Source organism: Barbatula barbatula, assembly GCF_947034865.1.
Source record: "Barbatula barbatula genome assembly, chromosome: 15".
NCBI classification, from domain to species: Eukaryota; Metazoa; Chordata; class Actinopteri; order Cypriniformes; family Nemacheilidae; genus Barbatula; species Barbatula barbatula.
The window spans coordinates 14,880,396-14,897,714 of NC_136778.1; the positions used below are offsets into that span (position 1 = coordinate 14,880,396).

The 17,319-nt window shown below is 37.0% G+C and overlaps 3 protein-coding genes across 4 annotated transcripts in view; all 3 read right to left on the reverse strand.

Annotated features, from left to right (window-relative positions):
• Positions 1-901: 901 nt before the first annotated feature.
• On the reverse strand, positions 902-5,933 carry gpr132b (G protein-coupled receptor 132b). The gene is made up of 2 exons (XM_079475050.1): positions 5,797-5,933; positions 902-3,285 (listed from the first exon to the last, which is right to left on the reverse strand). Exon 2 carries the CDS (start codon positions 3,281-3,283, stop codon positions 2,195-2,197), a length of 1,089 nt encoding a protein of 362 aa, XP_079331176.1. The 5' UTR covers positions 3,284-3,285; positions 5,797-5,933; the 3' UTR covers positions 902-2,194.
• Positions 5,934-6,359: 426 nt separating this feature from the next.
• vipas39 (VPS33B interacting protein, apical-basolateral polarity regulator, spe-39 homolog) lies at positions 6,360-12,607 on the reverse strand. Its single transcript, XM_079475586.1, has 19 exons — positions 12,554-12,607; positions 12,271-12,363; positions 12,029-12,128; positions 11,821-11,949; positions 11,701-11,739; positions 11,551-11,615; positions 11,364-11,420; positions 11,164-11,256; positions 11,008-11,041; positions 10,816-10,918; positions 10,440-10,467; positions 10,022-10,095; positions 9,836-9,911; positions 8,967-9,089; positions 8,298-8,339; positions 7,857-8,033; positions 7,664-7,753; positions 7,479-7,583; positions 6,360-6,847 (listed from the first exon to the last, which is right to left on the reverse strand). Exons 2-19 carry the CDS (start codon positions 12,361-12,363, stop codon positions 6,827-6,829), a joined length of 1,449 nt encoding a protein of 482 aa, XP_079331712.1. The 5' UTR covers positions 12,554-12,607; the 3' UTR covers positions 6,360-6,826.
• Positions 12,608-14,458: 1,851 nt separating this feature from the next.
• cdc42bpb (CDC42 binding protein kinase beta (DMPK-like)) overlaps positions 14,459-17,319 on the reverse strand; it is a 56,848-nt gene continuing 53,987 nt past the window's right edge. Inside the window, exon 34 of one of the 2 annotated variants that reach the window (XM_079474716.1) lies at positions 14,459-16,264. In XM_079474716.1, coding sequence (XP_079330842.1) covers positions 16,223-16,264 — 42 coding nt within the window. In that variant the 3' untranslated portion in view covers positions 14,459-16,222. The remainder of the gene's footprint in view (positions 16,265-17,319) is intronic. The other variant, XM_079474715.1, reaches the window with a different exon arrangement.

The following is a 17,319-nucleotide window of genomic DNA, read 5'->3' on the forward strand; positions in this document are numbered from 1 at the left end:
ACATGTTTTGTGTGTTTTAAAGCTCGCTGTTGTTCACGAATTAAGGTAACACAGTGAAAGTTGGACAACATTGTCCTCTACTGGCCATGACGTGAACATACTGGATTTTGTTGGTCTTCTAGATGATTTAGTCAATGTTTTAGATTGCCAGTTTTGAGTTATAATAGCCAGCAAATACAAATATTTCATAGTGTGATGTTTACGAGGATGCTGCTAAATATAATTACAATAAAGTTAAATTAAAATAATTTTGTATTACCCCCCCACCCTCATAAATAGCCATGAACTAATTTAAGGATAAAAAAAGACATCAAACTAATGAAGGTTTGTACGGATCAAGTGATCATCTCACTATCAAGACAAGCAGGTGGCGCTGCGAATGTATTAACAAATAAAAAAATGCAACCAAAATGCCTCTTGAGATGCTCTTGTTCAGCATCTGGGGGAAATATGAATGTAAGCGTTCCTTTATTTGTGTTTGGAAGATGGGCGTGTCACATTGTGCACACTGAGCTGTAAATAAATGTGGAAATGACCGCACAGAAGCAAGATAAAAGACATTGAATTTAGCATGTAACCAAAATATTTTCGAACCGTCGGACCATTCATCACACACATTCAGTGAAATAAATCTAAAAAGAGAATGATGGTGTACAGTACACATTTTTCTCCGATGTTAAAGACACTAGTTTTTTGTTTATTTATTAATAATTCACATGTCTTGAAACATTAAGCGAGCAAACTACACCAGAAAGAAAGATTTTATTTAAAGATACCACACTCACGTACTATACACAACTATAAAGGCTATATACCAGGTGCCATGGACCCGACCAGTTATATCTAATGCGTAAATGACCAAAAGGTATGCCAGGTCAGTTTGTTGTTGTTATATTTATTTACAAAAAAACAACAACACACATGCAGCCTGTCTCAGACAGATGCCCAGTGCCTTCCAACAGTGGCAGGTACAGCTGGGGTAAATGTTTTCTATTGGTTGAGGACAGATGCCGTCTACTTAAAGATTCATTGAGGGACCAATTAGAAACCCATCTTGGTCAGGTATAAGGTTAATTATTCAAGATGTTCATGATGGAAGGAGACAGCAGACATACATACAGGATGACTATGTGGTTGTCTGGCTTTTGAAGATGCAGCGTGACAGACACAAGAACATTCTTTGCATATGATAAGCGTGTCAAAGGCAGGATGTTGTACTGGTGCATTTACCAGAAAAGCTGTTTATGAAAACCTGTCAAAAATGTCATAACCAAAAACGAGATAGCATTCAAAATCTTTTGAATATGCCTGAATCGTATGAATATATCAAAGTTGTGATTTTTCTATTTTTCTTTGTTATTTAAAAAAGTGGTAAGTGTGACAAATTATGAGAGTCTAATTTAATATATAAAACCGTTATTTGTGTTATTATAATGTGTTACATTTGAAATATCACAAGATTTTAGACTAGAAAAGTTTAGAAACATCAACATAATGCTGTCTATGAACTGTCCAACAATGCTTCTCAACATAAATAAATAATATTTACAATAAAAACACATTGAACACATTGAAAACATACCCTACTACAGTGATTATCACTTGTACTCCCCTAGATGGATAGAACGTTTCCAATTCATTTCTTTTAGTTTTTTCTAAATATACTTTGATTAACCCAAATAATATAACCATCTATTCCAAGTACGAAACCAACTGCAGCTATGTGACATTTCAGTGGCGTGGCCCAACTGTGTCTTCACCAGAGGAAACTACAAAACGGATTGTGGTGGGCTGTGGGAGAATTCCCTCCCCAGATTTTTCTTGGGCACCTCCAAAAATATCCAGCCAACAATTTAAAAATATGAAACATTAAAAACTTGTAATTTATATCATTTTTATGATGCATTTATTTGTATTTGTGTGAAATACACGGTCATTGGAGTTTCCTAAACAGGACAAAACAATGTATGCAAAAGTCAAAAGTAATATATCTGTCACACAAATGTTGAGAAAACTTTAAGATGGAAGTAAAAAATGAGGTGTGAAATACCACAGTGATCTAAGATTATCGTCTCATTCCCAGTTGCCTCATGAAGTTCTACTATATACAAAACAAAACTCAAAGAGATACAAAACCTTGATATCTTCCTCAACTAGTCCAAGTGACAAAATGACTATAAACCCATTTACGATTTTAGACTGAAACAGTAGAAGCTGTCCTCATTTCATCCTCCTTTGTAAGAACAGGTCCAAAATTGCTTTTGGAACTGTGCATGTTATGTTGGCTACTGTGTATTGAGGGTGGAATCAAGGTCATTTTGCTACACATCTCTCCCATGCTTTTTCTTATCTCCTCGCGTATGTTATTACTCGAGAGGACGTAGAGAAGGGGGTTAATAGCGCTATTAAAGGTGGACAAACCCAAAGAGATTTTGTAGGGCGTGTAAACATGGTGCTCAAAGTGGCACTCCTTCTGCAGCTCTGGGAAGTGGTAGGTAACAGCACGTATAAGCAATATAATGTGATAAGGAGCAAAACAAATTAAAAACAGCGCCACGACCGCCACAGCCAGGTAGCGAACTTTCCCTTTCTGATTGGGCTGGAGTCCGGTGCTGGCCTGCACGTTGGCAAGAATAGCCCTGTTGGTGAAGATCAGGACAGCCAGAGGACCGCAAAAACCAATGCAGAAGCGGGCATAGTTGAATCCTGTAACCATCGCTGTGTTCTGGCCCGGCTCAAAGCAGCGACGACTGCCCTCGGCTGCATCACCCTCCCGCATAATAAAGACAGGCAGGTGAGCCAAGCCCACCACCAGGTAGACGGAAAACGCTATGAGAGATGCGATCCCTTTACGGCGAAGGCCCCGAGATTCAATAGCATGGACCACCGCCACGTAGCGGTCGATGGAAATACAGCAAAGCAGAAATATGCTAATGTACATGTTGTTGAAAAAAACAAAGCCGGTCACTTTGCAAGCCATAGAGCTCCAGGGCCACAAGTGGTTTTCGTTGACGTACACAGCCCACAATGGCAGCGTTAACAGGTAGGTGAGATCACACACGGATAGGCTTAGTAGGTAGATCCCAAGAACGTTCTTACGACGCACTTGGTGGATGGTGAGGTAGACGGTGACCAGGTTGGCAGGTAGACCGATGATGAAAACCATGATGTAAAGCACCAGTAGAGGAATCCGGTCCTCCTTGTATGGCACTTCGCAGTGCATGATCACAGACTGATTCATGGTTGTCATAATGCTCTGTGTGGCACTGGATTCATGCATCATTTCTGGGGACCAGAATTAACAATGACTATTATTGAACAAACATTTATTCGGAATATAATAGGTGGGTGATTCTCACGATATCTCGATTTCCAAGATGTCAAATATGACATCAAATAATGGATTAACAATTTGCCTTTTTAGACATTAAAAACAAGTTCTGACAAGTTTAAAAGTATTACTTAAAAACACATTTTTCAACAGTTTTCTTTAAATAACACCTTAAATTCTCATCACCGTACCACTGTAAAAATGTCAATAGCAATAAGTCATGATGCCTAAGCAAGTTTTAATTCATCATACATAATAAGACGTTAATAAAGTGTTTTTATATAAAATGATAAATTCTTTGAAATGTGAAAACAACCTCTTACAGTAAGGATAATCGTATTGTCGTGTTAAAGTACGAAAATTTTTAACTTTTCAACTTTTAACCACAGAAATATAAAGAAATCCGTTGACTTCCATGTTAGGAAAAAATACAATGCTAGTCAAAAGTGCTCCAGTTTTATTTTCCTACATTCTTCAAAATGTCTTCTTTTGTGTTCTACCATGGGAGTCAATGGGGGGCAAGATCTGTTTGGTTATAAGCATTCTTCCACATATCTTTCTCTGTGTTCATCAGAACAAAGACATTTATATGGATTTGGAACAACTGAAAGGCGAGTACATGATGATAGAATTTTCATTTTTTGGTGAAGTATCCCTTTAAATTCTGTATTTAAAGAGTACTGCACTTGTCAAGGTTTAGAATGATGTCCAATACAGTATGTCCAATGTTCATGCAAGCATTCATTTGACAAAAGCCTTTACCCCTTTCACCACCGGACAAAAGCAGGAGGACAAATCGCACTCAAGAGTCCAATCTAACCATGTGACACATGACCTGTAGTGTATCTGTACCAGCCAGGATACCAAAAAAACATCTATAAGTAGACAGTAGAAAAAAGTCCCACAGTAATGGATTTAATAGTTATAATGGGAATTATGTTGTTTTAAAGGAAACTATAATGGTCTCTAGTGGTAATGTCTTGGGATCCGTGGGATGACATGATATCTGGCAGATGGAAATCAGTAAACAATTAAATTAAATCCTCAATTAATTCCAGGACCAAAGCCCAAAACACAAAGGAGTTTTGTAACGTTTATAGGAAAAAATATGATGTGGAAACCATTAGAATTTGTGGGTTTTTTAAGGAAACCATTAGAATTTGTGTTTTTTTTATGGAAACCATTAGAATTTGTGGGTTTTTTATGGAAACCATTAGAATTTGTGGTTTTTCTATGGAAACCATTAGAATTTGTGTTTTTTTAAATGGAAACCATTAGAATTTGTGTTTTTTTTTATGGAAACCATTAGAATTTGTGGGTTTTTTATGGAAACCATTAGAATTTGTGGGTTTTTTATGGAAACCATTAGAATTTGTGGTTTTTCTATGGAAACCATTAGAATTTGTGTTTTTTTAAATGGAAACCATTAGAATTTGTGGTTTTTTTATGGAAACCATTAGAATTTGTGGTTTTTCTATGGAAACCATTAGAATTTGTGTTTTTTTAAATGGAAACCATTAGAATTTGTGTTTTTTTTATGGAAACCATTAGAATTTGTGGTTTTTCTATGGAAACCATTAGAATTTGTGTTTTTTTAAATGGAAACCATTAGAATTTGTGTTTTTTTTGGAAACCATTAGAATTTGTAGTAGACTGTTTTTTTATTAGCGGGGAGGAAGGAGAAAATAAAGTGCTTTGTAGTTGGAAACAGGTTGCCAAAGGATTGCATCTCATTGCTTTGTGCATCATGCGGAGGTCTTACATCAGAGACGAATAAAAGTACAAACCGAGACCAAAGGAAGTTATTGAGAAAGAGGTTTTCAACATCCCAACAGTTGAACCGCCAAGCCACCCACATTTACGAGGAATAAAGCTGACTACACATATATTCATTGAAGATGATAAGAATGTCCGAAACGTTGCCGAGAATTGTGCAAATGGTGCATGCAATGTTCACTTCGGAAGACACGATACGAGAATGAAGGAAACTATGAGTATCGTGTTTGGTGACCTACTTCATTCATTAAAAACACTTAAAACACCACACGAGGGTTTCTGGTAAGATGAAATGCCCCTTTCTCGCGCTCGGGCAGATTCTCACAAGCTCAAACACGACCATGATATGCTCAGTAAAACATGCCAAGCGTTCAGTTTGTATTATCTTATATGAAGTAGCTAATATAAAAACAAAACAAGCTAATACACCCAGATGAGAAAAATGAGTCTAAATTAAGCTGACAACCACATTAAATATTCACGACTTTCTTTGTTTTACACGAACGTCCAACATATAAAAACGTGAACGATATTTTAATTCATTTCTTCCTTCTTTTGTACGAAACACGTCACGCCCTCACTAATAAACACAAACGTGAAGCAGGCGTGTAAAACACACAAGTTACACACTGTGTATTCGCAACATTTGTGTGTGACAAAAATACTATCATCTATGATACAAATCTTACCTCACGCTGTTGGGATATGGGGCACAAGCATCCATCACCACCAAATCCAGCGGAGTGGAGATTGAGAACATCACCGTCACTCGTGCAATGCTGAGACTGAGGCAGCACGGCCACGTGATCGGCACACGTCTGCTTTCGCTTACGTTTGAAATCTAGGATGAATATAACTTGAACTCCCTCCGTCTCTCGATTTTACAAGTGAAATGAGAGAAATAAATCCGTTTATATGAAGCGACTTCATTTAACATCACGCAAAGTATACGGAGCAATCTTGAAGTGCTGTACCAATGCAAACATTGAGAGTTAAAGACCGCACTTGAAATGAACAGTATAGCTGAGACTGTCTTGAGATGTTTTGGGAGCACACAGCTTGGCCTGTAAGGAATTGAATAGTGCGTCTTATTTTTCACAACATACATTTGATCTTAAATATTATACATTTGAATAGTGATGATTCAAAGCCCCCTTAAATGACATCACAGAAAAGTCCTACACATTTCTTGTTTGACCTCACTTCATTGTAACTGTTATTGGCAACCTGAGACAACACTTGGAAGACAATAACAAACACACAATCTTTAAGTTTTTTTTATTAAAACAAATCAGTCACATATTCGTATGCCATACGTCATCGTATCATATTCTTGTCACATTTAAAAACCAGAGGAAGAGGAATGTTCATCAATAAATACACGTTTGAATGGAAAGATATAAGAGGTCGAGCGATGAAGAATATGTTGCACACTTCATCCATTTGTATGTTTTTGTGTTTAAATAGTGTTCACCTGTAGAGTTGGCAGAAGGACACTTGGCAGATTCACAATAATATTGAGCAAACTATACATTTGCGAGATAATGACTCCATCTGACGAAGCGGATGTTGATGCCCTGGTGATGCTGAAGATCTCCGTCCTGTTTGCCTGGCTTTAACTGTAAGACTCATAATAAGCAGCTGTATGAGGTTTTTGTGAAATATTGTCTATGTCGTCTTTAACAGCACATCGCTGCATGCTTTGTGTCAGGGTCCGTGTCAGTTTTTCCATCTGATTTGCTGAAGCGAATAAAAGGGCATGTGTCATTTTAGTTGCAATGTTAAAAAATAACTATATATATATCAATAGCCAGAACAGAATAATAAAATATACAATAAGATATAAGCTATTTGTTCAAAATGTGTCAATGCATTAGCTATTCTACAGCATTTATTAATATTAAATTCATGTTAATTTCATAATTTACTAATATATTATTAAAATCAATTGTTGTCACTGTTAACATGAGTTAATGCACCAAAAACTTACTTGAATTACTGTACTGGTATTACAGGATTAATAAATGCAATAAAAATATAATGTTAGCCAAAACATTTACTCATGTTAACTAATAGCACCTTATTGTAAAGTGTTACCAATGTTTTCTATGTATAATCTTCACATTTATCATTTTGGAATGAAAATAAAAAGATTGCCAAGGATTTTTCAATTAAAATGGATTGGGAAGTGAAAATGTGCCATTTAATTATAATAAACGTTCATGACCCTATTATAAGGTATTGATCAATCATGTTACAGTCATTTCTACTCCTGTTATCCAGCACCTCTTACTCACACTGTCATGTAACACCCTGGCTCTATTTTGAAATCATGAAAATTCTAAAGAAATGGCTATTCTCCTCCTCTTACCCCATTGCTGAGGATTATTTGGACCTTCCTGTACTCAGCAGAGTCTCGCTCCAGCTTTGCTCCGTACACAACAAGTTGCTGGCGGTCCTTCAGGTCCCTGTACGTCTGAAGGATAAAATGTGCTTAGTTGATCACATTCAGATCCCATAAAGCGGAAAAAATCAGGAACTGAAAGAAAAACTCACATTGATGACAATATCATGGCATTTATACTTCAAAGCCATACTGAGCTTGACCTCTGTGTCATCAATGAGGTTGACATATTCCTGCAGAACCTGCACATCAAGCAAAACTGCATTATAATGCGATTCTCATTGCTTATTGATTTATCACAAGGCACCATGGGAAGGTGGAGGGCAGGGAGATAAACTGGGGTACCGATATAGGTGCGTTGTTTTTGTGCAGGATGTCCACCACTTTGTGAAAGCCAATGGGGGATCTCTTCTTGGTGTAGCCAAGCCAGTTTTTGGTGTTGAACAAACTATCCACATCAAACCATGATTTTAATTTTGCTCTCGCGCCAAGAGCTGTTAGAATGTACTGCTTTTCTGAAATCTGTCAGAGAAAATTTGGTAAAGTTTTTGACAAAAAGTGAAAGGAACTCCTTCCCAGAAGGAAAATGTTACCAAACACGGTTTTGAATGACTAGCTGATATACAGTAGGCAAAGGTTGGCTACTTTATTAAAGGCAAAAATAAAAGTTGTCAATATTATTTTAAAATGTGGAAAATAGTGAAATGTAAAGATAAGAATGTTTTCAGCAGGTTAATAGATAATAAATAGTACAGGTACAATTATATTATAATAAGACTGTCTCACCCTGAAGGTTTTTCTAATGTTTGCTGGGCTGCTGTAAGTTCCCTAAAGTTAAAAAAAACTATTAAAAGCTGTTGTACATATGCCATGAGAACTGAAACTAAAACCAACATTACAAATTAAACTTTTAATATTAACTTTTTTTCTTAAACGGATCCATTAGAATGTGTATATATAGCTGTGGCCAAAAGTGATGTCCAACTGAAATCTTTACTCTTTATTCAAATGTATTTTTAAAGACTCATTGAAGAAATTGTATTCATGTTTCCTAGTTGTGTTTGGACTATAAACTGAAGCTAAACTTTGAGAAGAATTTGAAGAGGCTTGACAAAAGATAAGTTTACAAAGACATAACCAAGGGGAATGACTATAATTCCACAAGAGAGGATACACAAATATAAGCCTTTTGTTTTTTTTATTCATTATGTTGTTGCTATATTTGAATAAAACCATGGTTCTGTAATACGGTATTTTGCCATTATGTCAAATATTTTTAGTAATGTTTAGTAGGTCCATTTTGTACCAAACATATTTTGATTGTTTATTGTCCCCAGAGGGACATTAAAAGCAAATATTTTGCAAATATGAGCACCGGACATCACTTTAGTCAACTACTGTATAAACACTCCATCAGATAAAACAGTCGTTTCTGAATAGAAGTGCAAAATGTACCTCAGACTCTCCATAATGGTAAAAGCAGGAGTAGTATAGTGTGGTGATGATCGGCATATTTAAGATAGATGCTTTCCTTGGAAACTTTTTAAAGATTTCACCATCTGCCTTCTTGTCACTGGCCTGAAAAGCAAACACACCTATTATATACATTCCAGAATTTCAGCAATGGGAGAAAATCTGCCCTGGAAGACAAGTACATGTACCTGCATGTTAAACAACAGCCGGTTACACTTTATTTGACATTTGACATATTTAAGTACAGAGTAATAATAATGAACTACATGCACTTACTATCGGGTTAGTGTAGTAAATACAAGTAACATATGTAACAAGGGAGCTTTAAGATGAAGTGTTACCCAACAGACTGACATCAAAGTAACAAATGTTGATATTGTACAACCAACGGTTGGAAACTACAATTCTACTATGCCATAGGAAAAGTGTCCAAGCCTTTTAAATCACAACCCATTAAAATAAAGGAAACATCTGCTTTGCAACCCAATTTGGAGGAAGGAGCCTATCCTATTCACTATCATCAGTACATAGACAAGAGACCCATAACCCTGCACTTCACATGTAGAAAAGAGGAAGACTGGGGAGGTAAAGAGGAAATACCCCATTAACTGTAAAGTAAGGTGGGGTTCTTTTCTCTGTTCCTGCTTTAAATAAAGGAACAGAGACCCAATGAAGGTCTTGTGTGTAGTGTTTCTTAAGGAACTTAAATAACCTTTTCTTCTTTTCTCCAGGTGAACATCCAGATCAACTATTTGGAATAGTTCACCCCAAAACAATGTTTTTTTTATTTAATCCATATTTTTTTAATTTTAATGGATGTCTATACCAAATACATGCAGAAGGTCCTTCACCTCAATGATGATTTGTCTCTCGAGGAGTGTATAGTGGTCTTGAACATGAGTGGCATCGTCTTGAGAAAAAGGAAGGCTGAAAAACAAAATCAAAGCGATCTGTTTGTCAGAGATGGAAGGTAACCTGGAACTCTACTGCACTGCATTGACAGATCACTACAGCTTACGGGCCTCATTAATGTTTACCTGAGGCAACTTCGGAGGAAATCTCTTCTTCTGCCTTCGTCCTTAATACCAAAGTGTTCTTTGTATTGAATTAACTGTTACAAAGGCAGAGAGTTTAGGGCATATGTTAGCTAAAAACTAAGACATTATAGCTTACAGAAGACACAAACTTGTAACGTATCAACAGAACTTCCACTTTATTTGACCATTTCACTTGATATAATTATCAGCGACAAGATCAGAAAATCTAAATTATGATTATTTATTTAAAGTTACATGCTTCCTTTTTTACGTTTTAAAAGCTTTAGAAACCAATTTCAGCTTTGACAAAAATAAAATAATTTGTTATGTGAATATTGACATGCATTAAAGCAAAGAGAATAGTGAAAGATGTTAAATGAGTAACTACTGTAAGTCCAATTTGCACCACCATACATACCGCCATATCTTCTGTCCTGCCGAGAGCCCTTAAACAATGTCCAAAGCAACACAGATAAAGAAGCGGTCAATTATTTAAATAAAATACACTGTACGCAGGTTGTTGACAGATTAAAGCGCAAATGTGTCCTATTGTGTGACAGCTAAAGTTTTAAAGAAAAACAACAACAATGAAGATAAATCTTTCTTTTGTTAGTTTATATAAAACAATGTAATATTAACAGTTTGTTTTCTAAATGATGTCACACCATTGTACGCATGCATGATTAACTACCCATATAACAATACAACTTTTCAAATCAACCAATTAAATGCAAATACTGGCAAATAAATTGTTGCATTGTAAACGGTTTAAACATTCTCAAAAGTAAACTTACTTCAGTAACTCCACCAAAAGCTTCTGTTCTCCCATCTCTTTTAAATAGTGAACGTAATGACGCAGAGCCACATCTCTGGACATCAACTCTCGAAAGAGGATTTCTGCATTCATAACAAATACGATTTTAAAGAAATTCTTCACATGTTGAAAAACGGAGGAACTCGTGAGCATATACTGCGATATTTCTCACCTTTATTTAAAGACTTTTTTAAATAAATCAAGACCTGAAACAGGAAAATGCAAAAAGGATGTGAATAATTGAACTAAAAAAACAAATGGTGTTATCGTATTACCATATATATAACAATAAGTGACATGATGATGCCATTGGTCATGCGATGCTCACAGCAGCGATGACATTGCCATCATAAAGAGCAACTGCTTCATCCAGAAGCAAAAGTTTGTCCTGCAGGGAGCGGAACTTCTCCAGCGAGTACGCCTTTTGAGAAAGCAAAATTAACAAAACATTTGGATATCGATAACAAACTTGTGAAAATGACTTTCTAGTGCCATAGCTACAATTTATAGATCTTTACTGCCCCCTACCCGTCCTTTCTGCATTCTTCTCACTGTTTCCTCAGGACTCAGGTCGCTGACAAATTCCTGTCATCATTTTTATTTCAAAATAAATCAATGTTAGAATAATATGAAACAAACATAATAAGAATCACGCACTGGAAAATCTCCACTACTTTATCCTCTACATAGATTTTATATGCATTTTTGTAATTACCTTTCCATCAAATTTGGGTTTTCGCAGCTCTGGCGCATATGTTCTTATAGATGTTTCACTGAAAGCTTGAAAACAATGAACGCTCACACTTTACTATAATACAGAATTTAGACTATAATCATACTTAATACTTCAGTGATTTGAACTCACACTCTGAGAAGGACTGAAAACCACTCGATTTACTTTTTGCTGAAAATAAAAACAGATAAGAGAATAACTACATGTGTACTTCACTACTAAACCAAAACATTCATGACCAGTGTAGATTACCTCTAAACAGAGAGCTCAGCGAGTATCCAGATCCCTGTTTGGACAGTGAAGGGGTGGTGTCTATTTTGGGAAAGCCCTGTTCACTGCCTGGGTTAATGGAGGCAGTCTCTTTAACCGACCAAGAGATACCTACAAACAAACACCCGTGAGCTTTAAACACCAAGCAGAAGGAATCTAGACAAAAACAGATATCAGAAAGACGACATACTTCCCACAGGTTCTCCACTCCAAGTGACTTTCTCAAATTCATCCTCTTCATCATCCACATCCATCATAAGGCTGTTGACGGCCCGTTTAGACTCTTTAAGCTGTGAAATGAGAACAAAACACAGTCTGGATAATAGAGCCCGTGTAAAGGTGTTAGAGCCACGGGCCATTCTGTCCAGTCATGCAGTTAAACGGGGCGGTGGACTGTCTTCATAGGGCTCCGGAGAATCACCATGAACTTACCCGTGAAAACTCATCGTCTTCATCGTCAAATGTGAAAGCTTTTAATTTGGACCTGTCCCAGTACTCGTCATCTTCTGGCTTGGCTCGTGTCATCTAAAAAGAACATAAACACCACTGTTTACTCACAGCTAGTGACCCTTCATCTCAAACTACACCTACGATCATACGGAGATTCGCTAACAATGCCATTTAACCAGTATTGATAACCGGAATTATAATGATGTGCACATTTGATCATAAATAGTCAAAAAAGCATGATACGATTGATACATAACAGACTAACCTTCCTCCACACGAAACGTCAGATTTGCGTCTCGTTACTTCCTGGTACCAACATGCCGCCAAAATAAAAGTCTGACGCATAAAAGCACGCGAAACATCGGAATTGCGCAGTTTTCTTTAAGTTGTTTTAACGAATTCATTTTGTTTGTTCAAATTTTACCTACATAAAACACTTTTGTAAACTATAGTATATTACAATTATTATATAATCAAAATAAGTTCACTATATTTTTACTGTAAGGGAAATTGAGAACCTGTTGTAGTTGGCTATAGTCATACTGTACAGTAAGGTTCAAACACTTACTACAATTTAACTACAGTTCACTAAACACTACAGCATGGTTACTAAAGTAACTAGTATAGTAAATTCTGCACACAGTATAGACATATACATATAAAAGGTCATATTAGCCTATTATTTGTTACTGCTGATCCCTTTACCTTTAACCGGTGTCTATGTAGTATTTTTTTGCCTTAAACATTTAGCCTAAGTTGTGTCTTAAAAATGAATAAAATTGTGCTTTAATTTAAGAATTTGATTTTAGAAGAGATGTGGGGAATGTCATCGCTTGTTGAAATAAGACATTCCCCTTACTCCTTTAGATACATAGTGTTGTGCATGTACAGTAACTGCGTGTACAGTACAGTACGATTATTTACATTTTCTACTATTATAATTTAGAAAGGGTAACATAACTGCAGAACTCAGTATTCTACGGAGCCAAAAGAAACACAAAATAATGTTTGTCAAAATAATCTTTTGACCGAACCCTCACTTTGTATTTTGCTTTCTTTAGGAGAGCTTATTGGAGTTGACCATTTCCTGACCAGGCACTTGAGAGGTTAGACCTTCTTTTCTAGTACCTTAGAATAATGTCAGTAAAAAATAGTTTATTTGTTGATTTCACCATTTCCAAAGACATCCTTTGAATGCATTCTGCAGACAGCAAACAAATATTTGACTTTATCAGGCTGTGGACAACGAAAATGTGTCCGCGATGGACAACCTGGCAGAATATCTTGTGGTGCTGAGGAATGTAATTGTCACTTTTTATTTGTTGATCCTGTTAAGCAAGCAATTCAATACGTTTAAAGACAAATCTTCACGCCAGCCCATGCCCTTCCTACTGAAAGTCCCTCCAGACCCTCTGTCACTCTTGCCCTACCCCTGCTTTCATAGTTTCTGTTGTCCCTACACCATAGCCACCCCTTTGATAACCCGCCAGAGTTGCCCCAACATCTTCTGCAACACTCCAGCCACAGCATAAACGGAGCACTTGTACAAAATGCAGAGACTGGATACAGAAGGTACAAAGGCACTAGTTACTGCCCAATTACAGAGACATTGACAAAAGAACAGCGGCATGAGCAAATTTAAAGGAAATGGTTGTTTACACCTTAATAGTTTTTTAATAGACTTATATATATATATGGGTCATAATACTGAAATGTATAAATGTGTTAATTTTGTTTGTTTTTTGTGAGTACCGCCGATGGTCATTTTATTTCGGTATTCAGTATGTTGTACTTCATAAAGAAACCGTATAAATTATAGCGAAACAACTTTACGAAAATGTGTTACATCGTGTTATATTACTTGCATGTAATACATTAGTAAAATACAGTGCCATCACAGTTGTGTTTGAAGATATTAATGATCAAAAATTCTTCTTTAATAATGTGAATATCATCTGGGAGTTTAGCAGCAGTCATGATCTGAAAGTTTTCCCATCCTTATGTTCCAAACTGACATCCATCCCTGTTCTCTGAACCCGCCTCTTTCTCTGCAGGGGTGAGGGGTCCAACACTTCAATGTGACTTCAACTCATCCAAAACAGATCGATCACTATAACTATAGCGCAGGTAGGAATATCGACAAGAACACTTTCCAAAAACATACAGATTTAACAAAAAAGCACGACAGGTACTCTTTTATTGTTTGTTCAAATTTATGTGGCTAACAAGTCAATAATTACAAAGATTTCAACCTGTGATTTTTTTTCTCTTTCAAAGTAAAAGCAGTAGTGTTCTGGGGATAATCTTTCATCCGATGAAGCAGAAAAGTGAAGTATGGGGAAAGTCAGGAAAAACAGAAAATAAAACATTCACACAAAATCAAATCCTGGGACTAAAACGTGTGCAAGGTTCTTACAGTGTTTAAGAAGGGCAGGGGCCAAAATAATACATTACCATCAGCCTTAATAAAACCACTGAAATGCTTGAGCGGACAGTTTATTACTGAAAAGAAAGTTGGCACAGAAGGCACACGCGAGTGATAATGGATATGCCAGCCATGCCTACATTTCCTACGTCCTCCTCAGGTATCAACAAACATATTCATATCAGCATCCCGATAGGAGTCTTTAACAGTGAAATGTCCCATTGAGAGGTTGACGTATATAAAACATCATAAACCAGAGTCAGAGCGTGGCTATGGTGAGATAACCTTATCACATATATCTTTTTTTACTTTTCTTTTTAAATAGAGCATACAAAGCAGCAGCTTGAGAGGAACTACTGATATCCTATGAATAATCTGAGCAGTGTGCCGTTCTCTTTTTTTAGTCATTATTATTATTATTATAACACTTATCTCTATGTAAAGTCTGTTCCTTTTGTTGCTTTCTTTATCTCCTCGTGATAAGCAGTGTCGCACCGACTAGATATTTTTGTGGGAAACATCTAAGTTAAAACTGTAATATTATAAAGGCTGGTTTAAAATGTAGAACTGGAGAGAGAGAGAGACATTTTACAACAGTAAAAGTGCTCTCTGGTTTGTTTTAAAACCCACAAAGTCAGACGCAGATCATGATCTATTGCTCATGAGATGAGGCGAGCTGTTTCACTGGTCCCTGAAGCACAGTGTGGAATTGTTACACTTGGTTTATATACGAATGTCACTATATGTCACAGTTCGTTCTTCCGATCTGCTTCTCTCTTCAGCCCCCCCTTGATGTGTGTTGAACTTCTTGATAATATACAATATATATTTTAAAACAGCGTAAGAAGTCTCTTTTCCTTCTCTGCGAAGGGAAGCTAATAATCCTCCACGACAGATCAGTTCAAGAGCGGTTCTGACACAGCAGATGCATCTGTTCATTTCCTAAAGTAATTAACAAAAAAAAACTTGCAGGAGCGTGGCATGAAATTAAGATTTAAAATAAAAAATGTCCATCATACTGCTAAATCTGACCATGTTTGTGATAATACCACAACATCTCCACCAGAGGGCAGACTTTTTGGATCGCAGGGATGTGTTGGCAGCACACACCAATAGGAGAGCGTTCCACTCGTGTTGATACGTCGTCTCTGCCGCATCCACCCGGCAGCAGGAACAGGGGGTAAAGTTTAGGCCCTCGTGGTGGATGAGCAGGAGAGTCTTGGCACTTCACAAATCGTCCTAGCAGAGCGGATGGATACGTGTGGTGCCTGATGTGTGCGCAGCGGGAGAAATGGGACGTCGTTCTCGCTCAGCTGTCCAGGCTTTGATCCAGGCTGTCCAGAGTGAGCTGACTGCGGTGGGGAGAGTTGGGGCTCGGGGGGCTGCTGGGGTTGGAGCTGTTGGAGGGGGTGGAGTGTTTGGTGGAATCAGAGTCAGGCTGCAGGAGGAATAAACAGACAGGATTGTAAAGTAGCCGAGACTGGTTTATTATCTACGATGCATTGACTTTCAAATGGGGCTATTTATATCCTCTCCTGATATGCCACCACCCTGTAGAGCTCTCATAAACTGTATCTGCTTAAGAAATCCTGAAGACCTTGAATAGCTGGTTTAGGTGTGTTTGATGTGGTAAACTCTGCGGGATGGTGGGCTCCCATGAGTGGATTTAAACAGCCCCAACGGTATGGATGTGAGGTCAGATTCTCACAACTCGAAATACTAATTCTCAGAAAATGTTTTTATTACCAATATATTGAATCATCTGTTTTTATTTGACTAAACCCTGATGATAGAGACCCGACATCAGAAATATATCAGTCTATGCATGAGCTCTATTCTAAAAGAGTGATAGTTCACTTCCTTCCTTGCGCAGAACACAAAAGAAGATATTTTGAAGAATGTTGTTAACTGGCCCCAGTTCACTTGCACTTGTTTAGTGTCCATACGATAGAAGTGACTGGGGTCCAGTGCTGTTCGGTTACCAACTTTCTCTTAAAAATATCTTCTTTTGTGTTCTGCGGAAGAAAGAAAGTCATAAAGGGGTGAAATGACAAGAGGGTGAGAAAATGATGACAGAAATTACATTTGTGGGTGAACTATCACTTAAACATGGCAGGATGTTTGTGAAATGAAATGCACAAACCAGAAGAAGGGATGCAGGAAAAACAGAGAAGGGATACCTCTTTATAGACCATAAATGAGTTGCTATATTTAAATGTTCATGTCTCCGTTTATGAGCAATGTGGACAGGTATGGATGTGACAATTCACTTACCACACCATTAAAAACTTCAGACTACATTACACCATTTGTTGGTTATTATTACTTCTGGTTTTCACATTCTAATTCACAGAAATCCTACAAAGTATGTCATCTCTCAAAAACGTGCGTCCTTTTTTAAATAGATACTTGTGCATAGGCTGGTATAATATATTGGTAATAAATACATTCTCTAAGATTGATATATCAAGTTTTGACTGCAAATGTCACATCCATAATGCTGGAATTGCCCATGAGACACCTCAATTTGGCAAGACCCGAGAGACTCAAAGCAGGATTCAGCAACACATCTTGGAGAAACTTTGGCTTTGTTTACCACCTGTTAC